The 25,191-nt window shown below is 44.3% G+C and overlaps 6 protein-coding genes across 6 annotated transcripts; 2 read left to right on the forward strand and 4 right to left on the reverse strand.

Moving 5' to 3' along the window:
* Positions 1-6,698: 6,698 nt before the first annotated feature.
* M406DRAFT_263744 (uncharacterized protein) lies at positions 6,699-6,863 on the reverse strand (the record flags this gene model as incomplete). Its single annotated transcript, XM_040917612.1, has 1 exon — positions 6,699-6,863. A coding segment is annotated over one exon (165 nt), but the record flags the coding sequence as incomplete, so codon positions are not given.
* Positions 6,864-7,733: 870 nt separating this feature from the next.
* M406DRAFT_46549 (uncharacterized protein) lies at positions 7,734-7,919 on the reverse strand (the record flags this gene model as incomplete). Its single annotated transcript, XM_040924305.1, has 1 exon — positions 7,734-7,919. The coding sequence occupies one exon, from the start codon at positions 7,917-7,919 to the stop codon at positions 7,734-7,736; it is 186 nt and encodes a 61-aa protein (XP_040773819.1).
* A 3,076-nt stretch (positions 7,920-10,995) lies between these two features.
* On the reverse strand, positions 10,996-12,618 carry M406DRAFT_264662 (alpha/beta-hydrolase; the record flags this gene model as incomplete). The annotated part of the gene is made up of 1 exon (XM_040917678.1): positions 10,996-12,618. One exon carries the CDS (start codon positions 12,616-12,618, stop codon positions 10,996-10,998), a length of 1,623 nt encoding a protein of 540 aa, XP_040773820.1.
* Positions 12,619-17,887: 5,269 nt separating this feature from the next.
* On the reverse strand, positions 17,888-18,468 carry M406DRAFT_333206 (uncharacterized protein; the record flags this gene model as incomplete). The annotated part of the gene is made up of 2 exons (XM_040920823.1): positions 17,888-18,049; positions 18,172-18,468. The coding sequence occupies 2 exons, from the start codon at positions 18,466-18,468 to the stop codon at positions 17,888-17,890; spliced, it is 459 nt and encodes a 152-aa protein (XP_040773821.1).
* Positions 18,469-18,827: 359 nt separating this feature from the next.
* Positions 18,828-19,420, forward strand: M406DRAFT_17941 (uncharacterized protein; the record flags this gene model as incomplete). The annotated part of the gene is made up of 2 exons (XM_040915420.1): positions 18,828-19,158; positions 19,233-19,420. Coding segments are annotated over 2 exons (519 nt in total), but the record flags the coding sequence as incomplete, so codon positions are not given.
* A 1,667-nt stretch (positions 19,421-21,087) lies between these two features.
* Positions 21,088-22,572, forward strand: M406DRAFT_108053 (family 5 carbohydrate esterase). The gene is made up of 3 exons (XM_040915280.1): positions 21,088-21,427; positions 21,509-21,802; positions 21,875-22,572. Exons 1-3 carry the CDS (start codon positions 21,215-21,217, stop codon positions 22,277-22,279), a joined length of 912 nt encoding a protein of 303 aa, XP_040773823.1. The 5' UTR covers positions 21,088-21,214; the 3' UTR covers positions 22,280-22,572.
* The last annotated feature ends 2,619 nt before the right edge of the window (positions 22,573-25,191 follow it).

Consider the following 25,191-nt stretch of genomic DNA (forward strand, 5'->3'; position numbering starts at 1 on the left):
AAAACTATTCCTCAGCTTGCAAGTATAACTCTTATACTAGCAGCAATTGCTGCAATAACTAAGATTATTAAGATAATTACAATTATAATTACAGAAGAGATCATAATTATAACTGCTGCAATAAAGATTAATCAAGCTATTATAATAAGAGCATAACTTATTTCTCAAGATATAAGCTTCAAGATTGCAATTTATATCAAAACCAGAATTCCAATTGCAATAAGCTTCAGAATTGCAACTGCAATCATAATTATAATTAGTTCAGAAAGAATAGTAAGTCTAAGAATTGCAAGAAATGCAACTAGAATTGCTTAGCAACTTTCAACAAAAAGAAAGCTTATAATATTACTAAGAACAAGAGTGAAAATACGCTCTCTAAGGATAATAGTAATAATCTATCTTTGCTTAGCAATAAGCAGATATACTGAATCAATAGTTCTGAATAATCATTCTTGCTAATCTTGTTATATTATTCTCAATTGCTTAGCTCTGTAAGCTGCATCTATAACTTATGCAAAATTAACTATTCAGTTAACTACATATATATCTTTTGTAATAGAGAGTTTGATTCTTGAAGCTAGATATTTCAGTATATAAGCACTTGCTAAGATTGAAATCAGAAGATGAACATCTTTAAAGAGATCAAAAGATATTTAAAGCATATTATATCTTTTGAAACTACTTTGCTTAAGATAAGCATACTACTGATTCAATATTATAATAAAAACATCCTTACAGAAGCTATACTCGAAAAGCAGCTAAATAAGCTTATCAGCAGTTATACTTACATGAAAATCACCATACAAGCTACTCCTATCAAACCTAATATAACTCTCTGCAAAAATACTAGCACTGGTTACAACTTGATAAACCAATAGTTTCTCAATCAGTTCCCTGCTGCTAAGATCTCAGTTCACAAGCTTCAAAAGATCAGAAGTATAGGAAAGAGCATAATCATGCTATTCAAATACGCTAAATAAAACTTCTATGCCTGTAACAGATATGCTAACAGCTCTTCTGAACTGCTATACCAGCATGCTAAAGCATAAATCATAAATGATCTATCCGCTGAAGCTCTTATTAGCAACAGATAGCTCAAAGCTTGCAAAGCTATCATTAATTACAAGAATTAAGCTATTATATATTTAGAACAAAGCAACTTCCAGATGCTTTTCAAGATTCAGCATCAGACTCTCTCACCTACAGTACAAAAGATGAGAATAGCTTATGCTTATATTATCAGCTCTAGCAAAACTGCTCAGATAGCTATAAGATATGCTGAACTGCTCAAAAGCTGCTCATTCTCTTTCATATCAACCCATAGCACCACGCTAAACATACAGATTAATACTTCTTCACTCTCTGTAATAGCTCTGTACAACGCTATAAAAGAAGCTATCAAGATTCCTAAAAGCACTCACATAAGAACTATCTATAAGTATAAGAATATAGAATGATTCAAAGCTATCTTCAAGAGCGCTATAAAGGCTCTAGCAGTAGCAGCTGCCTTAGAAGAACTAGCATCAATCTATCAGCCAGCTAATATCTATATAATAAATGCATATAGCATGCAATTTGCATCTTCATTAAAGATTCCTATTAATTAGATAGCAGTAAATGGAGAATTCAATCTTATGCTAGAAATCATTGCAACAGCTAAGAGCGCAGAAACAGAAATACATCCTATTAGTAATTTCCTACTAAGGGATAGCTTATTCTCTATATCTTACAGCAATGCTGTTTATTACTTTCTCAGCAATATGGAAATAGCTTATAATATCAATCTCTCAATAGATACTAAGATACTACTGTCTGATAATCATAATCTTAATATATAGAAATCTTCAACTATTATTAAGAGATCTCTAAGCATTAAAGCTTCAAACAAAGCTTCAGCAATAATTCTTAATAATAGCATTTACATCTGTTTATAAGATCCGATTAAAGCTTAACAATTCAAGAAGATTATTGAAAAGTATCCTGCTATATAGAAAAACAAAAGCTCTTTTAATATATCTAAGAATCAGATAATGAAGATTCCCTTAATAAAAGAATAGCAATATACAAAACTGAATTATTCTTACTACTCTATTTCCTGCAAGAATAAGAAGTTTATTAATTAGATGTACGAAGAAATGCATAAAGCTAGCTGCCTCGAGTTTGCTAATAATATCTATTCATTTGTATTGCTAATCTTTATAATCTAGCAAATAGTATACGAGAAGGAAAAGAGCTGCATTGTTGCAGATCTCAGAGCTTTTAACAAGTAAGCAGTGCTTAATAATTACTCCCTTCCTCTTTAATCAGATATAATCAAAGCTATATACAGTAAGCAGCACATCACAGTTATTAATGCCACAGCTTTCTTTTATCAATTCCCTATTTACTCTAAGTATTATAACTATTAAATTATGATTATGCATTATAGCTTTAAGCAATTAATAGTAGCTTTAATAAGCTACTGCAACTTGCTAGCTTATACTTAGAAGTATATGAACAAGCTACTTTGTAATCATAAGCATTTTATCAAAGCATTTATTAATAATATTATAATCTTCTCAGATTCATTTAAGAACTATCTGAAGCATCTTGATATTACTTTGAACATTTTTGATAGAAAGGAAATCTCTATTTCTCCTATAAAGAGTTATATTAGTTTCCTCTTAATCAAACTTCTTAGCTTCTATATCAATATGCTTAGTCTGTTTATTACAAAGAAATGCATTGAGGCTTTTCGAAAGATAATCTTTCTTAGAAATCTTAAGAATTTCGAAATCTACTTTAGTGCAACCAGTTTCCTACAAATAATAATCCTATACTATATACAGCTCATAAAACTGCTTCAACTGCAAAAGATAGCGCTGCTAGCTGAAAGCTATAAGCTTGGAAAAATCATATCTGGGAAGAAATCGCAGCATCAAGCTTATATACATTATATATACTATAAGCTAATAAATGCTAAAAAGATAGCTTTTGAGAATCTACAGAATACTATCTACAGAAAAATGCACTTATACTATATGAAATCATTGCAGAAGCTATTTATTTAAGTAGATGAATACTTGCAATGAGAATTTAGCATAATAATCTTTTAATTGAAGGAAGACTATATTTAGCAATCTAGCAAGCTAATCCTCTTGCATACTATCAAACTAGTAATATTTCTCAGCTGCTGCTTAATAAAAGCTGAAATGAATTACAATCTCTCTAAGCAAGAGATTGCATATCTAGTTTAAGCAATAAAATGCTTGTATAAGCTGATTCAATTAAACCAAGCACAGCTTGTAATTATTCTTACAGATTACAACGCTACGCATAGCATCATTACTCAAACACGCTTTAATACCTTATTTACAAACTGTACTAACTAATATCTTATCAATGCTTTCATCTATCTCAGCTAGTACTAGTTCAATATTTACTATCTAGCTAGGAAGCTTAACTATATTCCTGATGCTTTATTAAGGCTGTTTGCAATAGGAGATGCAGAGATGCAATAGAGCAACAAACTAGCTACTCTTAATATAGTAATTGATAATCTATCCACAGTTTTCCTTATCTTATTGGAAGTACAAATATCTGAAAATATGCAATAGCGCTTCTAGCAAGAATACAAGAAGAATACAGTTTATAGGAATATCATTACAGATCTAACAAAGATCAGTTTAGCTAGAAAGAAGCTTTCTATCTTAATAAATAATAAGAATATTATTTCTGCTTCTAAGCTCAGCTATTCATTCTGCTTAAAGAACTAACTATTATATAATTACAATAATAATAGAAAAGAATACCTTGTTATCTTACAACTTCTAATATAGAAACTTCTATACAATGCATATAATAATAAGTATTACTTTAGCAGAAACTATATAATAGCTAAATTGAATAATCTTTACTTCAGAAAAAAGCAACTGCTTATCTTATAGTATATTGATTACTGCTACAAGTATAGCATTTAGAAGAAGCAAAACTAGAAGCTAGCAGGTTTATTTCAACTAATTCAAGCTCTTTCTGAATCTATATATACAATCTCTCTCGATTTCATTCTTAGATTGCTCTCAGTCAAATTAATAAGCATTCCGTAGCAGATAAAAAGTTTCAAAGCTTATAACTTGCTAATGCTCATTACTTGCAAGATCTTCAAGAAAACTCTACTAATTCCAAGCTACTTAATCTACTTAGCTAAGCAATGGGAAGCTGTTCTGAGCAGATAGCTGCTGTTGAGCAACTAAGCATGCTTTCGAGCAATTATCTCTGATTATAATGCTAAGTTCATCTTAGATTATTAAATGAGCTTATGAAAAACCTTTAGTATGCATCTACAGATAATTATAATATATTATTCTCAAGCTAATAGAGCAGCTAAACAAAAGAATTAGAATATTAAGCTAGCTATTAGATATTATACTGCTAAACATTCTGATAAGATTTGAATAAATCTAATTCCCTCTTTATAGTGAAATCTAAACAACTCATATTAATATTCTATTAATGCAAGCTCTTACAAGTTTCTGTTCGGATTTAAGATTCAGTTATCATTCAACTAATTAGTTAACATTATTAAACAACTATTCAAGATATACTTTATACATAAATATCTGCAAAAAGATATACAATTAGCTATGAATATTGTTGCAGCAGATAATAAATGCATATATAATGCTAAATACTAATACAAAGAATATAAGAAGAGTAACAAAGTCTAGCTAAAACTTAGCAAAGTATACAAGCTACTGCTATATCAGGCTAATAAGATATAAGCTCTTTGCAAAAGCTCTTTTATGATTATCAGAAAAATATTATCTTTAGCTTATAAACTTAACTTCAAAACTGATAACTATAATGCTAATATTCAAGTATACTCAGTGATTAGCATTCAGTACCTAAATCAGTATAAGCTTACTAACAATCTCTTCAATTGCTAGCTACTTAAGCTTAGTCTGATCAAGCATAACAAAAACAGTAATAACTCAATTAAATCTGATAAAAACTATTACAAAATCGATTACATTATAAATAAGAAGATTAAGCAATAAGATAGCAAGAATATAGTACAATATCTAGTATAATAGAAGAGATAATTCTTATAGCACAATCGCTAGAAGAATTTGAGAAGCTTTAAGTATTCTAGCCTTATCAAGAAATATAAACATACATATTCTAACAAGGCTATAGAAATCCTTATAAAAAACAGCTCAGCTGATCCTGTAAAGAGAAAGCGCAGCTAGCCTTCCAAGAAACTATTGCCTAATAGCAATGAGAATGGAAAAGCCATGCTAGCACAGAGGAAGCAAGATCAGCCTGCTAAGAGCACAGCCTCCCCAGCTATCAACATTGATGCATCTAACAATACGTCTGGAGGCCTCCCTGAGCCTAAAAAGGATGGAAAACAGAGCTCTAAGACCTCTCCTGGCTTCCGAAGAAGCGCGAGACTGATACGTGGATACGTGATCCCTAGATAGCTGCTGAGAACAGCAGGAACGTTTTTCCGTGGCCAGCACTTGTGACAGTAGCCATAGAGGCCTTAGGTGAATGAGGCCTGGGTAGCCACCCTGACTCACTGGCCTGGGCTATTCAATGGAAAGGCAGTAAGTTGCCAGGTATGCTAGCTCAGTTGGGACTAGTGCTAATTGCCTTCTATATAGAAGACAATTGGCAAGCATGCCTTGAGATAGATTAATTGAAGAATCATCTTCCTTTCTACCATTTGTACAGCCCCTAGAGTGCCTTCTACAATTTGTGTTGTTCTACACAAATAACAAAGAAACGATCCAGCTGCTGTATAGCCTCGTGGTGCTCATTATCTCCGTATCAACCAGCGTACTGTCAATAATCTCGAGGATGCAGTCACGAGATGAAAAGAATTAAAGTTTGAAACTGGCTACGGAGTACTTCTCTAGGATCTTGGTGTAGCCATTCATGATCTCAGCCGTGCCGCGAAGCTCGAACATCACCATCAGGCTAGGATTACAGTCAAGACTACCAGCTTTCATCTAAGCCCCAAACGAATTCCGGCATCGTGATACCAACAGGCAGTATATAGCAAGTTGTGGCAATAATCTCGACAAATCAATAAACTGATCAAGTATCACCTGCAGCTATGATCGCAACCCGAGAGGTGCGTAAGAAGGAGAGGGTGAGAGATCTTGGCTGCCTCGCTGGCATACCTGAGGCAAGGTTAGACTTGACAACTGAACAGGCGCGTCTCGGCACGCAAACTGCTCTTCCTCAGATTTCAGTAGAGATAGGCGCTGCAAAACTTTCAAGCAGTGAATTCTGGAAGTCCGTGTTTCTAGGCATTGGCGAGGCTATCTTTGAGAAGCGTCTCAAAGTCAATATCGCGCCCATCGAGAACCCCGGTGTCATGAATAGTGTCCTTCACCAGCTATATCTCAGTGCTTCCTTTAACTTCTGTTATTTGCGTCTACGTAGTGCAGAGGCGCTCCCTTCAAGACGATCTGAACGTTCAAGCTGGAAACATGCCGATCATAATTGGGCTGAGAGTCTAGTGCTTTTGACTTGACAGCCCAACAGACATTTTGATGTGAAATTACCGCAAGACCCAACCTGAATCGTATTCAAGTCGCTGCTATCTCGCGAGTACTGTCGTAGTAACTATCTACCAAGTGCTGATGTACCTATATGAAATACTCAAGCGATCATTTTAGTGTGCTTATACTTTGCACCATTTGAGAATCTCACTCCTTTGGACCGGTATCTTCCCCAGCAGCCATCTTGGCCTTGTACTCCAGAAAATATTTGATACCCTTCGGTATGCCGTTCCACATCAAACCCTGATTCATGCCCACTACACGGTGTTCCATGGCCTTCTTCAACAAAGTTCGCGAGATGATATGCTCGTGCTAGGCTGCAGCATCGGGGAAGCCTTCGAACTTCTTCTCTGGCTCGCACATAACTACAATATCGAAACGGTCGTTCTACGGTGCGAACAAGATGCCTGCATACGTGATACGGTCACCATCCAACACTGCTTTTCTTCAAACCAGCCCTCTAGCACCTCGAGGACACGCCAAGCTTGACCATTATAGCGCTCAACAGCCGATGGGACTTACTCTGGGGGCATGATGTTGAACGCGTATTCATTTGCCTGCCGGCAAGGGGCTAAATTCAGCAGGTTATTCAACATCAAATCTGTGATTGTTCCTTCTTGAGAGTATGTGCCAGATAGGAACGGATGTGTGACATCTTTGCATGGAGTAAAACGACAGGAGTAGAAGGATGAACATACTAACCAGCCTGGCCATAGTAAGGACCTTAGCCGCTGACTTGAAAATGAAGCTACTGATTGCAGTGATGCTTTGTCCTTGAGGGTGCTGTAGCTGATGAGGTCTTTGATATCGTACTGCTCGATCAAGTAGTTCGGAAGAGCACTCGTGTCCTAAAGAGTCAGGCCACTGGTTGGGTCCTCGATAGCTGTGAGAGGCATGCATGGGGCACTGATGTCAGAGATTGACTCCAGAGCTTCTTTCATTCTTTTTTTTTTTTTAAAAAAAAAAGTTTATCCTTTTTGTTTATGTGAGGTTTGTCAGAATCGACCGATCGTCTAGTGTTAGACTCTGGATTCGAAACGATAGGGAGAAGGGAATGAAAGCACATACTGGGATAATGGCCATTGTGGTTCAAATCAGTGTAGGGCTTCTTCTCTACTTCAGCCAATTTGAGGGAGATGATTTCACATTATTCAAATGGAAGTTTTAGCTCTCCATGAATAACTAGGATTTGGCAATTGTGAAAGAGAGCAGTAGGCAGTGTATGCCTTGGAGAGTGGTGAGGTGGGCCATAAAGCTTGAGGATGGGATCGGAAAGGTGGTGAAATCTGTCACGGCTCTTACAAGAAGAGAGAGCTCCTCCAAGATGACCATAACCTTCCAAGGATTGAGGTCCGAAGATGTGAACATAGGGTCAGCTATGTCAAGTAATCTCGCGTGGAGATGAAGCTTCGCGTAAGGCCACTAGATGCAGCTTACGGCTCAACTAGATCTCGAGGGACTTGAGGCTCATTCTGGCCCAGCCATTGCCCATGAGCTCAATCCATGTTGGCTCCAAAACGTATGATATCAAAGTGCACCTCCAATTGCATAATAATAGGAGACCGTGTGCTACAGCATAGAACAAGGTCATGGTATTAATCATGCGTCAATGCTCAAGCAATAACTCCAAGCCATCATGAAAAGTTGGACATACTGTCTGACCCCCCCTTGCCGGACACCCGTACCCGCCGGACACTAAAATGCGAAATGGCCCACACAATTGCCACCTTTTCAAGTATATAGAAATAATTCACTTCAAATCGTATAATAATAATAAATATATCATCGAAATGATCTAAATTTCCTCATTCCAAATATCTAGTTGGCATACGGCTAGTCCGCCCAGAAGATCGACGAATTGGTGGTGAATCCTTACGTGGAATGTCTGCATTATCGTCCTCAGAGTCCTCCTCGTCAACCTCGTCTTGAACCTCCACAATATCCTCAGCAGGCAAATCCTCCTCTTCCTGGGCTGTGTTGGCCTCTTCTCCAGCCGAAAGTGCCTCTGAAATAGTCATAAAGCGTTTGTTAGGATTGGGGATCTTCTTGCGCTTTCGGGTCTTCGAAATGGCCTCGTTCTGAGCCTTAAGGGAGGCATTTCGCTGTCGGAGCAAGATAACCTCAGCTTGGAGGTCTTTAAGGTGATTTGCGATCCTCCTCAACTTGCTGCGTTCGTTGTAGCTTCGGTCTCGGCCTATAGCAGTAATAAACTCATGGGAAATGGGCTCATTCTCCTCGTCCTCCTCCAACTCATCTGCTCCTCGTTTTTGCTTATCCTCCTGGATTTCCTCATGAGATAGGGCTTTATGGCGATTAATTGGATAGTTGCCACTATGTCTCCATCCTCCTTTTACTACTTTAGGAGTGATTGCTGCCCTGGCTGTGATGAGATACCGTAGAAAGTTGATCTTGTTAACAGGGGCTGAGTCTGTGAGATCTTGCAACTTTTGAAGTTCTTTCCGATAGGCTGCTTTCAGTACAGCAAATATGCCGTTATCTAGTGGCTGGAGGCTGTGGGAGGTGTATGCGGGGAGAAAGCAAAGGAAAACGTTATTCAAGTAGCAAGAAGCTATGAACTCCAGCTGTTTTATATCAGCACATTATCCTCGAGAAATACCACCTTGAGCTTCAAAAGATCTTAACTTACTGATGTATGGCTATTATGGCCATCTAGGATGAGGAGGATAGCTCGAGATATATCATTCTCACGGAGAATATTCATCTGAAGGAGGAAAACATCCTCAAGCCACGCTACCGCGATTTCATTGCTTGTCCAGCCGTTTTGACTGGTAATCACGCGCCAGGTTGGCACAGACTGCTCCATGTCTTCAGAAAACCACTGTTTTTGAAGATCTTTGCCCTTGAAGATGATGCCTGGGTCGAGAAGCTGGCCTGTGGCTGTACAGCTTTCAATGAGAGTAACCCAGCTTCTGTCCTGGCTGCTTTTGAGGAATGCCTTCTTTTTTTCAGAGGATCCAAGGACCAGCGAGTTCAGGCCTATCAAAAGTATCAGTTCAGGAGCTCTGAGATGAGGATTCCATAGAAATTTACCATATCCAGTCATAATGCCACCCTCATCCACATTCACTGTAAGCTGTGGCTCGATCCACCCATATTCCTTCTCGCGAATGTCGAAATACTAGTTAACAGCTTTCGGGGTGAAGGCATCGTATCTGGTGGCTTCCTGGCGAGTGCCTATTTTATGGCGAATTTGAGGATTTCTCTTCTTGAAGCCCTCTATCCATTTGCGGCCAAGGGCATTGAGATCTCCCTTCTGCTTGAGGAGGGCTCCTACAACACCACGCACAGCAGAAGCTGATGGAGCATATCCTAGGCTCTCCTACTTGATGATTCATCTCGATATCTTCTTTTCCTCAGTAGTAGAAAGGCGTTGTTGAGGTTTCTTTGCTTCTTGAACTGAGGACCCTGCATGCAGCCGATCTGACAGCGTTTGGGGGGCGATTCCGTGTTTCTTGGCTGATTTTCGTAAAGATAAATGGTTATCTATAATATCGAAGAGGGCATCAGCCATATTCTCCTCATTCCAGGCGTGGGAAGGCATTGTGGCTTGCTTGAGGTAGAAGATTGTTGAAGGAAAAGGATCATGGATATGAAGACAGGAAGGAACAGATATTAGCTTCCGGCATTGCCAGAATTGCGTCATAAGGCGTCCAGGCATAGATATAAGTATATCAATAGATTCGTCAATTAAAGGGCTATCTATCTATCAAAACAGTTTCTGAATAGCTTCAATATTGAGGAAATAATATGTAAGTGAGGATGTTGGTATTTGTATGGCGCTGTCGGAAATTAGCTGTCCGGCGGGTACGGGTGTCCGGCAAGGGGGGGTCAGACAGTAAATCTTACCTTCGTTTCAGCCAGATAATCATATTGTCTCCAGCTCAGCTCAAAATGGTTATATGGAGAATGTTGCAACATTGTTCAGGTTTCTTTGACTGCAGCAAGCATAAGAAATTTCTTGCGTCATATGGTCTAAGCAATAATCCAGGAAATTGAAGGTCTAGTATCATCTTCGCCGAGACCGTTTGTAGCTCGCTCATTCTGCAAAATGCCCCTCTCTTAAAAACGATCATCGGAAGTACCAAAGCCACCTTGATTACTAATAATGCCGAACTTCTAGACAGAGAAGGGTCTTATTTTTATGTTTCGATGCAACAAGAAACCTAGTCGCAACAATGGAACTTTTGAAAGTAGCAAAGTATGATGTGTTGCATGAAGTATTAAGTGTAGGTACAGATGATGCTGTGCTGTTCGTGATGGTTCGTGATGCTATATAGTGCGGACATAAACGTGTTCGAAAAAATGCATGTTATTTTCCCTCGTTCTATATATTTTTTTTTTTAGAAGTACACGCTAATATACGAAAGCTCGATCTCCAAGTACATGAAGTGCAAATGTTCTGTTACAAGCCTTGCCCCGAAACTCAATACGAGGGCAGAGTGTCCAGCCACGACTCGAGGAAAGTGGTCCGGTTACTGGCCTCGGTAAGCCAGCTGGATTCGAAAGAGTCTCCGAGCCACATAATCTCTTGGGTCTCAGTAGTCAGAGCCGGCCACTGGCTCAGGTTTCCGCCGTTGGGGTTTCCAGTCTTGATGAAGTTGGCCCAGTACTGCGCCATAACAGCCTCGATTTCGTAGTCTGTCTGGTTCCAAGTGACATTGCTGTAGCTGGCATATGGGATGTTGTTGAAGTTGTACCAGAGCTCGGAGCCGTGGTAGGCACCTTGGTCTTGGTCCTCTGCGGGGGTGTGGTACCAATAGTATCCATACACATTGCTGGACGCACCGCCAGCTGTCCAGGCCTGGCCCCACAGCCAGACGCTAAGCCGGTTCAGGTCGTCGAACAAGGCGTTGTTGGCGTTGTTGGCATCGTCGTCGCTGGCTGCCGGGTACAATTCAAAGAACTCGGTGGAGAAGTTCTGGAAGGCCTCAGCAAAATCAGACTTGAAAGTCTCGAGGGTAAAGCCGGGAGCGGTAGAGGCACCGGACTCGTCCTTGTTTCCGCCCGTCAGGACGGGCACGTCGGCATGATCATTCGAGGCCAACGCCTCACCGTAGCCCAGGGGGAGGACGTAACCATCGATGACAGGACGCCATAGGGGAGGGTCCATGAATGCGCTGGTGAGGTTAGCATAAATGGTATCATCGAAAGTGGTGTCCATCAAATTGCCCTGGGCGATGAGGTCCTCCGTCGACACATTGCGGAGCTCTGCAATCGACGAGACATTCATCGTTTCGAGAAAGGAGACTCCGTCGGCCTCGGCGGCGGCCTTGGTGCGATAGCTGGAAGCCAGACTCCCAATGAGAGGGTCCTTGGGCGTACGAGCTCCGCTCTCCGAAATGACACCAGCAACCATATCGCGTGAGAGAGGGCTATAAATGGTATCCAGAGCACACGCGGATCCTGCAGACTGACCTCCCACAGTGATCTGCGATGCGTTGCCACCGAAGTTCTCGATGTTTTCGTACACCCACGTCAGGGCCAGTTGTTGATCGAGGAGACCGTAGTTACCAGAGGCATTGTGACCAGATTCTGCGGAGAGGTCAGGGTGTGCAAGGTAGCCAAAAGCGCCAAGGCGATAGTTGATAGTAACGACGATGATATCCTTGCTTGCCAAACCTGCTCCATTGTAGGTTGGAACAGCACCGTCACCGCCCTCAAAGCGACCGCCGTAAATCCAGAAGTACACGGGCAGATTTCCAGCGGAAGTATCGCTCGGAGTCCAGATATTCAAGAAGAGACAGTCCTCACTGGACGTGTTGTAGATGTTGCCCAAGACACTGGCCGAGTCCGACGCAGGTGAGGCGCAGTTGCTGCCAAAGGCCGTGGCGTTTAGGACACCCTCCCAGGATGTAGTTTGGGGCGCCTTCCAGCGATTGTCCCCGCCGGTAGAGGCGCCGTAAGGGATACCCAGGTACTCGGTGACGTCGTCGCGATAGGGAGAAGCTTGGCCCCGGAGTTGGCCATAGGTGGTGTTGATTATAGGATAAGTAGTCGCTGTGGCTGTAGCCGACAGGAGAGCGGCGACAAAAGCGTGGGAAAACATGATGTGAAACCGTTACCAACGAATGTGAAAGCAATTGGTCGGCAAGATGAATGAAAGAGTGAATGCTTGAATAGTACAGTGAGAGCAAGTTCACCACAGCGTCAGGACAGGCGGCTTTATATTATAGACAAAATACCTAAGGTTCAATGCCGTCATGCTGTAGAACGGCTGTGTCGGCGGTTTAGCTCTAGAATCTTGGAATGTTAGGGGCAAAGGACTCCATTGTCGCGCCACGGCATCATTGCTGCGCCTCGTAAAACCGCTCACGACATGCGTACGCAGCATCGCATGTGTGACCAAGGAGCATAGAGCCTAGGTGTCTATAGTATTCTAGCAAAGAATTCGGAAGCTCGGCTGTACAGTAGGGGATACGGTAAACAAATGTTCCATGGATAGGAGTGGGGCGATTAATTAAAAGGCCCGTTATGCGGATCGACAAGGCTCAGTCGTATGAATAATGTAGGTTGTGTTTGCATGCTCGGCTCGAAGTTAAGAGCTTTGGGCGAGCCTACCCCGTACTAGCGCGTGGGTCGGGGGTTGCGTTTTCACCAAACCTTGGCTTGATGGGCTTATAGCTTGTAGAATAACACATTATTACTGCTAAACCGTTGTCCCAAGCGCAGAGCGGCTCGAAACATCTTTCTCCGGCTTGGTGTCGTTTTCCTTGCATGAAAAAAACCACCGAAACCCACCAAAAACGTTGTTGGTGTACTATAAAAGTTTTTAACGTTTAATTACGTGTTTCTGCCACAATAACGCGAAAACACCGTTGCATGTCGAGCTTTCCGGGTCTTTAAATATAGAACCCGTCTAACGCAATTGTCACTCCCTACCTAAAGCCGATTTCTGTTGCTGAAAAACAGCACAGCCTGTCTGTCTAGAGAGAGATGGCACCGCAGAAAAGTGTGTCTTAGTAGAAAAGTATGTTAGACGCTCACAGACGTTCCACCGCCCTAAACAGTAAAAGCCCTTCAACCTCTTCCGGTCATAATCCAGGCATATGAATATAGTACAAGCATCTCGATGCCAAAAGCCCGCTGTCCTGACCCCGTGGGCTTTTAAAAATCGACCTCTCATCTGGCCAGACATTAAGGAGAGAGCATGTGATGTACACGTGCTGTCAACAACTGATAAGCTCAGCGGAGACGGGCACCCCGCTCTGGGTGGACTTCGGTTTAGAGGAACAGTCCACTCTCGTCTGCCGGCGGGCCGCGCCATGTGCTATGGTATGTAAGTGGACATGGATGACGGATGTGGCAACATAAATTGGGATCCACGTCAACCAGGCACGGTCGCATAACTGACATTGGACAGAGGGGCAGGGTCCTCGGGATTCAGGCATGCGTATGTTAAAAAAAAAAAAGTCGACAGCAGGGAAAGACCGAAAGAAAGGTAGAGTGGGAGCCCTGTCCTAGACTCTTTTGAGGGAACTGAGCAGCAAAAGCAGAAAGAAAGGATGTCTTGGATGTTGCTATCTGCTGCCCCCCCCCCCCCGGAAAAAAGAGGTGGGGGGAGAGTGGCGCTTGTATAATGAAAACTTCCATGAAACCCAAGTCATTGAATATCTTCTGTCAGATATTGGGGTCTTGACAACTAATCTCTGTTGCCATCAATATATTCCAGAGCACCAAGTCATTCTCCTTAAACTCTGGAAATACCCTAATATCTGCGTTGCAGCTGGGACGAAAGCGAGTCATGGAGTCGTCGACATCGATGAAGATAGTGCGGATGCTCCGCGGTAGCGCCTTTAAGGTCTTGATGAACTCAATAGTAGCAAGCAGAACTTGTGCACTTAAGTAATTTATACAGGTCGTAGTCACTTGATGCAAGAGGCTCGATACAGTAAGATCAATATCACCCCGTGTGCTGCTGCAGCTGAAACGTCAGATAGGGGTTAGCCAGCTCGACAGTCTCTTTCCCCTCTTAATCCCATGGCGCCGACCTTTTGGCACCATAATCTCACGATATTCGGATGTTTCCTGAGTCAGAAGTCCCCCATAACTATGCCCCTCTAATCCGTCGCCGATGCCTTTACCAGCGCCTCATCTGGCATGACTCTGCTGACGCAGAGCATGCCGCCTCTCTCACAGTGCTCATTTTCTGATGCAAGCACACCGTCGCTACTAGTATTGGCCAAGGTATTCATGACACGGATCATTGATGATGACGCATGGACAGTCTCGAATGAAGGAAGATTTAGTATCTTAAAAATGAGGTGGGCTCCTCGCCGCGCAATCTAAGCGCGAGAAGCCGTGGATAAGGGCTTTTGAGGGAGACGAAATGCTCAACTGCGAGCCCGTATTGAGCCACAGCAGCCTGCAGCCCGTCTTCAGGAGTTATTAAAGTCGCTCCGATCGAATTTTGCAATATTTCCCAGAATGTAACCCTAGCCCGAAGCAAAATCTATGCGACAGCTAAAAGGAGTGATCACTCCCAGCTGACTGGAAGGGGACTATGGCCTATATAGCTGCGTAACAGTCGGGCTCACACACCCCCTCTCTACTCTAGAGATGATCAAGCTCTAGAGTAGACTAGGGAGGCCGAACTGAATGTAATGCAAGACTATTAATCAGTTTCTAAGATGGATATTTTATCTACTTGGCTATATCCAGAGCTCAAAGCAAAGCATGCAGGAGTTCCTGAAAGTAGGCTTTTTAGTGATTATACTCAGGTTTGTAATGTGGTTAGATGGTAGTTCGAATGAATTTTTTCTTCTAAGTAGGGCTAGATTGTTCCTCACTGAAGTAGGAATTCCCTGTGTAGTAGCTTAATTATGTATGAGGGAACAAGCGGAAGGATTCATAATCTATACGATAGCTAAAAGGAGTAATCACTTCCAGTTGACTGGAAGGGGACTATGGCCTAATTACATAGCTGCGTAACGGTCGGGCTCACACAAAATCGGCTTGCTGGCGGTACATAGTATACTCCTCGCAGCTGACTGATCGCTCTGTGATACTGCCCGCCAGCCAAGGCTTCGCAGGGATTCGATGAGAACAGGGCAATCTTTGGTTGTGCCCCTTGAAAGATCCACTAATGGAACCCCAGATGCCTCCCCCCCCCCTTTTCCCCCCTTACCTGGGTACGTAAGAGATGGAGTACACAACAAGGCGACTGAAGGGGTCTCGAACAGGTCGACGCTCGTAGACTGAATCCCGCGGGCGATAACATTGAAACAAGACTCTTAGAGTCCCAGACATCACCATATCCACTTCGAATGCGGATGGTGGCGGCATCCTTTGTTTTACAAGCATTAAGACGCCAACATAGAAATTTCCAGCACTGGCTGTGGGGGCTGATACCCGCGTGACTTCACACGCAGGATGACCATGTCGAAATTCCCGTCACCTCCAAAAGGGGAGGTTTTCCAGGTACGCTGATGTCATGGATATGGAAGTAGGTTCCGCGCATACCTTGGAGACGCGTCTGGACCTCCGCAAAGAGCTTGTCAGTTCTCGAGTCTGCGTGATTCTCGCAAGGCTAGTCTGCCAACATGTCCAAGTCGAGGACCGCAGGAGCTGTTATATTGTGCTTCAGCAGCGCTAGCAGGTTCGCGGCCGTCTGCGGCAGACAAAGGTCGTGAGCGAGGACTGCAGCCTGAATGCTCGATAATGCGAGAGTCTCGAGGATCACGTTCTACCACAATTGGGAGATGTCAGCTTCTAAGTTTGAGCTCATGAGGTTCTGCGTCGTATCTCCGACTTTAGGTATGTTATGTCTAGTTTCATGAAATGAAGATTACATGTGCTAGAGAATACTGCGCCTGACACTCACTGGTAGAGAATGGCGTTAACCTTGTAGTTCTCCGTCTTGTCGAGCCGGCCATTGATAAAATGGGAGCCAATCAGGCCAGCGCGCTGCGTGGCTTCTCGTGCCTTGTCCAGATTCTGAGTGTTCGCTATCAACCGAGGGGCTGGTGTCTTGTTGACAACAAGGGATGACTGACCTTGGTACATAAATGGCACTGTTGATTGAGAAAAGAGTCCAAGACTGCAGGATGAAAGGCATATCTTGACTGCTTTTCCTGAGCAGGCAGTATGGAGATTTTATGACGAGTGTTTCGCTACAGGCGAAGGCTTCAAATCTCCATCAAGCTTTTGAAATGTAGGGACAAAATTGAAATTAGCTCTCTTGAGGGGGTTGTATCAGCGTTGGCGACGGATAACAAAGTGGCTCCAGTGCAGGTGTTCATGCTGAGGCGGAAAGCGGCGGATTAACACGACGAGGCCGCGGCAGTGTGCGGTCCCGCCTTCGTCGCACAGAGTTGAGATATGGAAGCGGTATCAAGTGTTGGCTGATCCTAGTGTGGGACTCAAGGAAAGTATAGGAGGTGGTCGGCATTTCCTCTGCAACGAGAGCTCTACAACGAGATCGCGGAGGAGCCGCACATCCCGTGGGAGCTATAGAGCCTGCTCCACGTTATCTATATTGGACAGAAAATCCAGCCCAGAAGACTTCCCTATACGAAATACGGTGTCGATGGTCATTGTGATGTATGCAGATGCAGGGAATTTTGGTATTGGCACCGCACATATGGTTCCGGATCCAAGGACCGTCCTTGAGGCGCAGTGACCTTTTGAACGTGGGAGAGTCTCACGGCTAGCCCAGTATCTTTGTGCTGAGCAGGTAGTGCGCTGAGAAAGGACGTTAACGCCGGTCTTTTCTGGCTAGGCTCTCGTGCCAGTACTTGACGGAATGGTTCCACTGATAGTTCGGGAGGTGTGTAATCCCACGAAGCTGCGCGGCTTCGCATCTCTGTCGCAGACTTTTCGAAGACCATTGCGGCACCCGAGAGAAAGAGCTTCCTTGCTCAGTTGAATAGAGGACGGGCAGCTATCTCCCCTGGCAAATGCTGCTGTGTATTCAATTGAGGCTATGCCGTGGCCTACCGACTACTTGATCTGCTTGACGGGGTCAACCAGAGTACCACTAAGTCCTTTCTCAATAAGGTGCTCAGCACTGCCCTCACGGATCATAGCTGTGACTCCCTGACCGAAGGGGACGGGAGACATTACGTTCGAAAACCCAATATTCAACAGAGGTTGCTTGTTCCCGTTGCTCATATCAAGTCCCAACTGTGGAAAAGAACTGAACGCCGCGGGACCTCTGGTGCACCTTCAATGCAGGAGAGTATCTCTCAATAAGACTTTGATAATGATCCACCATCTCTTTCATGTACTCGGAGCGACTCTGGGGACAAGCAGCCTGATACAACAGCTGCTGGGATCTCGCCAGACGAGCGTCCAGCCACGGCAGAGGACTCCAGACCTCAATCCTCGAACACAGCCAGCAGAATCAGCTGCGGAGCCGTCACCAATGGCTGGGAAAACTTGGTAAATTGTATGTGCTCGGCCGACCGCTGGTGGACGAACTCTGCGGCCAGACTCCATGATGAAGGCTCAGATATGGACGGGAACACCTGCTCCAGGTGCTGTATAGTGTTTTTCATGACTGGAAATTCTCCCAAGAACCTCGCAGCCCATCTGCGGCCACTACGCGCCCTACGCCGTGAAGACCGGGCCGACGAGCGAGATTCCGTCGAGCTTACCGTACACAAATTGAATTCTCCTTAGACTTGACCCCGTCAAATACAGCATACGTGCAGTGGAAATGGCGCGCGCGCTTTTGCGATAAGGTATAATCCAGATCGGCAGAGTCGACGTTCACCGCCGGGTCGAAAACGTGGTGCAATAGCTTCCTGGCGGACACCTGCAGCGAGATCTCGTCTTCATCATTCTCATTAGCAAAGATATCGTCGGTGGGAGCTGCGTGCGACGTGACTCCTGTTTTCTCATGTCCAGGAATGAACCTCTGGGTGCTCCACAATAACCTGGGCGTTCGATTCTCCATTTTCAAACCAGTTCATTCTCGTCATCCCCATCATGGCCTGTGACAATGGGGTGGCCGTCTTCTAGGATAAAATCATCAGCACGCTGAGGTCGATATTTGGGTTCGGAATCTCAAAGCTCGGATTCCCAGATATGACTCAACACTCAACTGCTAGCACTGTCTTGAGCATCCCAAAACCTCCAGCTGCCGGCTCAGAATGGATACAGCATCGACCTGTGACAGCCCAAAGAAGCGAGCATCCAGGTCATTTGGGCTTGCATTGATCAACATGCCTCCTAGCGAGCGCATCGTCCAATTTCCGCAAGGTGCTGTCATAGTGACCCTTAAGATTGCGTCTTAACGGTGGAGGGGTTAAACCGGCAATTTTAAGCCAGATCGGAAAGGTCTTCATCGTAACGGGCGGCTCGAACGGCCTGGCTTACGAGCTGACACGGCAGCTTTATGGCGCCGGCGCTAAGGTCAACATCCTCACTCGTTCTAAGGAGCGTACAGAGGCTGCGATTTCCAAGATCAAGGCGTATTACGATGACCAAGATGCTAGAAATCAGAGGGGAAGTCTCGAGTTCGTTCATATGAACTTGATGAATATAGGCACTATCAAGGCAGCCGCCCAAGATGTGCTTGATCGGGAGGGCCCGGGTGGACGTTTAGATGTTCTGCCAGTCAATTTTATTCACTACCTGGCACCAAGTTTATACAACCGTGAAGGTATTATGTCGTTGATTCTTGCTATAGATTCAATAACGCAGGGGTAGCAGCCTGAGACAATCCTCCCCTCAACGTTCAGGGTCATAAGCACCATTTTGCTGTCGACATGTTAGGGTCTAACCTCCTGACGAAGCTCCTTTGGCCTATTCACTCTAAAACTGCAGAAAGCACTCTACGCGGTAGCGTGCGGGTCACCCGGCCCGGATCCATCCTCGTTGAGCTAGGCAGCCCCAAAGGCGGTGTGCGTAAAGAATTCCTCCAGCATCCTAGGTCTGCGGAAGGCCGGGCAATAATGGCGGCCGAGATGTACGGCTCGACTAAGGCGGCATGGTATTTCCTCGCATCTGAGTTCGCGCTAGGCTCAGCCAGTCCAGCATGGACGTCAAGGCCGGCCTTGGCCTGTATTATCAGCAATAGAACGATGTATAAAAGGTTGAGGAAAGAGTTGAAGGGGCGATGTCCGATCCGGCGGCAACGCCGTCATTTGATAGGCTTGAGAGATTGCCGCATTTGAGTGCTTACACATATTGAAGAAGGCATGTTCGGATGTCTGTTCCACATTTGCTTCCTTCCTCCGTCCCGCGGACTAACATTTTATTGATTGCTTCGCTTACACACCTCAGCGGTAGCTTGGCAATTCCTGAGATACAGTCTCATACGACTCTAAGCTGTTGAAGCACTACATGGCGCCCTTCGGCAGACGAGGAAGAACCTGCCTCGTAATCACCTTGAGCTATGTTGAGATACCTGTCACTCTAGTATTACTGTCTAGAAGGTCTGACTGGGAGGCCTATGACATCATGTATGAGAGGGATATCAAGATTGTGAGCGATCAGATGGCCCTTGATGCATCTTTTGCGAGCAAGAGAGTCCGGGTGATAGCGAAGCAGAGATAGTCAGGCGTGACTCCTCATGGGGCTCAACACAAGACAAGGTCGTTAGAGACCAACTTAGTGCTCTAGAGTAAGAATCAAGGTGCTTTTCCGAAAGTAAAATAAATTATTTGGGTGGTTTACTTGCACATTCGTTATCATCAAACCGAGGTGCTTTTGTATACAAGCCTGATCACATCCTGTCGCATTCCTGCTGTTGTATATTAACAATAAGTAGCTTAGAGACATTCGCCCTACATTTCGGTACGCAGTGCGCCACTTTGTCATGTAGAACTTAATTGCTTTCAGCTGGGCTTGTTGCGCGGCCAAGATACGCACATGTTCGCTGTTTACTTCACTTTACCTTTAATAATATTAAAGGAGCATCGTATGATGAATGTTTAGGCGCGGCTTTCCTGTTCTCCACTAGAGCGACGATAGTTTGGTCCGTCAAAAGGGATAAAGCGCGCTAGTGACAGCGCAATGTATCTGACGGCTAGGTTGTGGAGTGCACTCATCCAATCGCTTCATCGCATTCGTAGCCTCACAGAATTTGGGATGAAACGAACGCCGGGTCCGACTTAGCAAAACGAAACTTTCAAACGTAGTTGCAACGAGCCGAGCCGCCTTATTGTAAGTGAAACCAACCGCGGTGTCTAATTATATAAGCATTTGAGGTCCCGCCGTCATAGATAATGTACGCCTTCTTGGAACTTTCAAGTAGATTAAATCTCCGATCGTTATAGGGAGAACGTCCCGTTCATGCTTAAACGGCAAGAAATTTGATGAACGAGCTGCTTTTTTTGTCCTACCTGATCATCATTTCCCCACATGTCGCCGTATACCCGATTTGCACAAAGTCGCGAGACTGTAAACGTAAACCGCGACTGATCATACCACTCGTAGTCGCCACAGGGCGATTCAGTTGACTCTCTCGGAATATAAGAAGTCAGAACTGTGCAGCCTCTCTATGATACGTATCGACATTGTTGAGTCGTGCATCCACTTCTTCTTCCACAATCCTTACAGTTCTTATACTCTCACTACTTTAAACATTAAATTGTTGACTTCAAAGAACTGGCTTCTTCACACTCGCTTCTCTTCTTTCAACTCATATTTGTAACGCTTTCTATCATTCAGACCTACACAAATCTACAACCGTCAAAATGAAGACTTCCAACGCCTTTTGTGTCATCTCATTTGCAGCTCTGTCAGCTGGCTCCCCCCTTCCTCAGGCTACTTCGGCATCGTCTTGCACGACCTATACTCTCCTCTTCGCCCGCGGCACCACCGAGACGGGCACACTCGGTACCATAGTTGGCCCTGGCTTAGAGAAATCTGTCGAATCCACTCTAGGTGCAACCGAAGTCACTGTTCAGGTTCGTACCATTCCTCTATGGAGTGAAAAGGAAGAAACAAAACCTAAATTAGTGTGTGCGTGCTGATCTCTTTGCAAACAGGGTGTCGCGTACGCAGCCGACGTGGCCGGTATTGCCGAGGAAGTGACTGGATCTGGCCCTGGTTCTGTCGCAATGGCCCAGGAGGCCGCAACAGCACTCTCCAGCTGTCCAGACACGAAATTGATACTCACCGGCTACAGCCAGGGAGCAATGGTTGTTCACAACGCGGCAACCAAACTCAAGAGTTCGAGCCAAATTTCATCCGTTGTTGCGGCGGTCACCTTCGGCGACCCATACAAGACTGAACTGCCTGCAGGCATTGCCACGGCTGATTTCCACACCTTTTGTGCTACAGTAAGTGAATGCTGCATCTTTTCAACTGTAGCCTCGGTAGAATTCCTATACTTACAATTCGTGTCTCCACAGGGCGATGAAGTCTGCGCTTATGGCGTAGGCACTTGTGCGGGCTCAGGCGGCTGTACGTCAAGCAGCACATTGGGCCATCTTGGGTACGGAGCCGATGTGGACGCAGCTGCGTCTTTCATCCAGTCGGCTGTCAATGGGAGTAGCACCAGCTCCACGGCTTCTGCTGCCTTGGCTGCCACAACGACTGCCGTTGCGCTTAGCTCAGACGCTGGTGCCGTATCTGGCTTGGATTTGGACAGTGCACTGGGTTCACTGCCTACAGATTTAAGTGACTTGGGCTTCAGCATCCCTACGGCAATTCCAACGCTAGGGTCTGGTGTGGGCTCCAGTTTTAGCATTCCTGCATTCAGCATCCCTGCTGCTTTGCCCACTAGCCTTTCTGGGCTTGGTATTGGCGGGCTGTAAGGACATGTCATGAAAGGTCAATCCTAAGCAACAATTCTTGTCCAGCCTGTTATGTGAGCTTTTCGATCTTACTTGCTTAGCAAGTTAATATGTGGATGGAATTAGGGTTCGGCATACGATGAGTTATTCTTGTACAGAAAGAAAAGGCAGCTAAAACATTCCTAGGGGGATACATTAACTCAGTTGCAAGGGTATGAAAAGGGTCTTCCTATGGTCGAAGGCTTGCTACATCCCTTCTTCTTTTAAGTTCAGTAGATATACAAGAAACAATTTGAGCAGAACATTGTCCCCATATCTACTTTACGCTTGGGCCGTAATATACAGCTTCAAACTTCGTTGCATATTAAGCATAATCTGAGTGATATCGATACGCATACAAGCCTTGTCGCAAATTATCCTTCTTATTGATTCTATTGAGGATTACCTGTTGATTTATCATAGTGAGTGCTTTAATCCAAAGTATAGCTCATCACCCTAAGATCTCCCTACGGACTGAGGTGGCGCTGAACCAAGCTGAGCTATTCACATAAATATTACATATGGGTAAACCACCCCCTATTCAGCGTCTCGGAACCCGAACATAGCGATTGCAGGCTGTCTAGTCAACTATGAGCTGAAATTCGAAGGATAAAGGAAATAGATGATCTTCAGACACCGAGAAGCTTGAGCTGGCACAGTAGGTGCCATAAGTGGGCAAAAGTGCGAATTGTAAGGTAGTAGATATGACTGTCGTTCATTGTTCCTCTTCTCCTCTTGCCCTTATATAGCTATTACTTTGGTAACATAAAATCATGCTCTTTCTATTGCATCTAGTTACTGGTCTTAGGTAGCTTAGAGGTGTTGTCGACAACACTCACCCACTCAGCTGGCAGGGTAACCATCACTAGCATACTGGCATGTACTAGATCATATGCCTCACAAATTAGCATTTACTAGCTGTACGTTGTAATCTGTTCAATATTTACGTAGGTTAGAAACGAACCACGTGAACTGTAGAATAAGGAAAGAAGTGTTAAGATTCGATACCACCGATATTCTACTCATATGGCTCATAGTGAATGTTTTCAGCTAACAAAATGAGAAAAGCGTTGCGAGGACTGCTGTCGTGGTGGCCAGGGTGGTAGTCCGTAGGACATGGAGTACAGTGGGTCAAGGGTCCTCATACATATAAAGGATACCACCCACTTTTCAAATTCTTTAGCTATAGGCAACAATCAAGCATCCTTTTCTCTTCTTTTCAATTTTGAACCCTTTGGACAGGTCTAAGACAGGTTTTTCACCCTGTTCTTGTGCCCGTGTGGCCTTAGTTTGCTGTCCTCATCTGCACAGGCACGCTTGGGTTGCACAAGCCCTTGCTCATTGCTTCGGCAGCTGTTCGTTCCTTTCTTTCGAGGGCGACAGCGCCCTAGTTCTGGTTCACTGCAAGCAGTTTTTGCAGTATTGGAATTGAAGCAATCAATTAACGATTGCTACAATCCAAATCCGGAGACTTAGACGTATAAATCTATATTTTGTTACTCAATATTAATCCCCAAGGTTTTTCTTGAGTCGACTATACTCACAGGCGAATGTAGCTGATGGTGTATGACTTTTGGTGTGAGTTATATTGTATGATATCTCTGTATATATGCAGAGGTACGGTGTTCGCAGCACCAAAGCCTCAAGTAGTCCATTGAGGTTCCTAGCCACTTCCATGCTGCATTGCGGGTTATGCAAAGACCGGAAGTCATCGAATTTGCACGTTGCACTGCTTGTCAGGGTTCTCCTGCAGCTGGTATCCGGGTCATAGGTTACGTAGAAGAACCGAGCTTCTACAATCGGGTTGTTCAGCTTTCCAGATTTGTTCTACAAAGTTGTCTCTGTTTCCAATAGTCGTGACCATTCACAGACCAATGCGATAAACCTTGTTGCCTACAATTTTAAGGGATTTCTGTTAGCATATACCAGCAAGCGGCCTGTTGAGCAAAGTCTTTCCGTTCAGAGAGTCATGAGAAATATGTATAGAGGGCTTATGCCGCCTCCCCCCCCGTACTGAAGCAAACAAAGTGGTAGTTGCTGCTGCTTTCTTAGATAACCCACCTCTCAAAACATACCACCAAGCAATCCCTCCCTCTCCATGATCATCAGGTCTAACTACAGCTATTACATCATTGCACTTTCTCTAACCCAATAGCATGTCGTCTTCGCTCAAACGAGTAGCAATTATCAAGCAATTTACCCTTATCGCTAGTCTGGCGGTCAGTACGACGGGTTACAGAGCCCGGACCATCAACCTGGCGGCATGGAGTATCAAGTCAAGGTTTTACCTGATGTACAGTTGGTTAAAAGAATCGCAGCTTCTCATGGAAATGAGACCGGTGCCTCAGAGGACATCAGCATCTGCCGTCAATGGCGGGCTATGCCAGGACATTAGTCTTCATACTATAACCTTAAAGAAGGCATGTGGACTCGCAGCTGAATGGTCTTCCACACGCATGGCAATCTCTTCTTTCACAAGCCTGTTGTTAGCGTACTAAACACATCATGGTCATTTGTGAAGCAAAAGCAAATTATCATTGCGCTAATGTATGCCAAGCCCTCAGCTGAAAAGGCTGCAGAAGGAGCATTACTAGGGCGTCCACTATGGGGTGGTATCCACTGTAATCATGATAATACCTTGAATGTCATTCGTGATTTGTCAAGTTAGCGACTGAGGTCAGCATACTAGTATATACCCTGGTGTCTTATTGCATGATTAATGTTTCGTGCTCAGGCAGCAGGACCAGTTGCTCTTGTCTCAGGGCCTTTGGGGGGAAAAGAATTGTACAGGGGGGGGGGGGGGGATGAACACTTATTTACCTCAAGAAGAAGCATGAGAGGAAGCAAGTAAAATTCGTACGTCTCCGGCAAAAAGTGCCGTAACTTTTTATTGC

This window comes from Cryphonectria parasitica, assembly GCF_011745365.1.
Source record: "Cryphonectria parasitica EP155 unplaced genomic scaffold M406scaffold_7, whole genome shotgun sequence".
In the NCBI taxonomy this organism is placed as follows: Eukaryota; Fungi; Ascomycota; class Sordariomycetes; order Diaporthales; family Cryphonectriaceae; genus Cryphonectria; species Cryphonectria parasitica.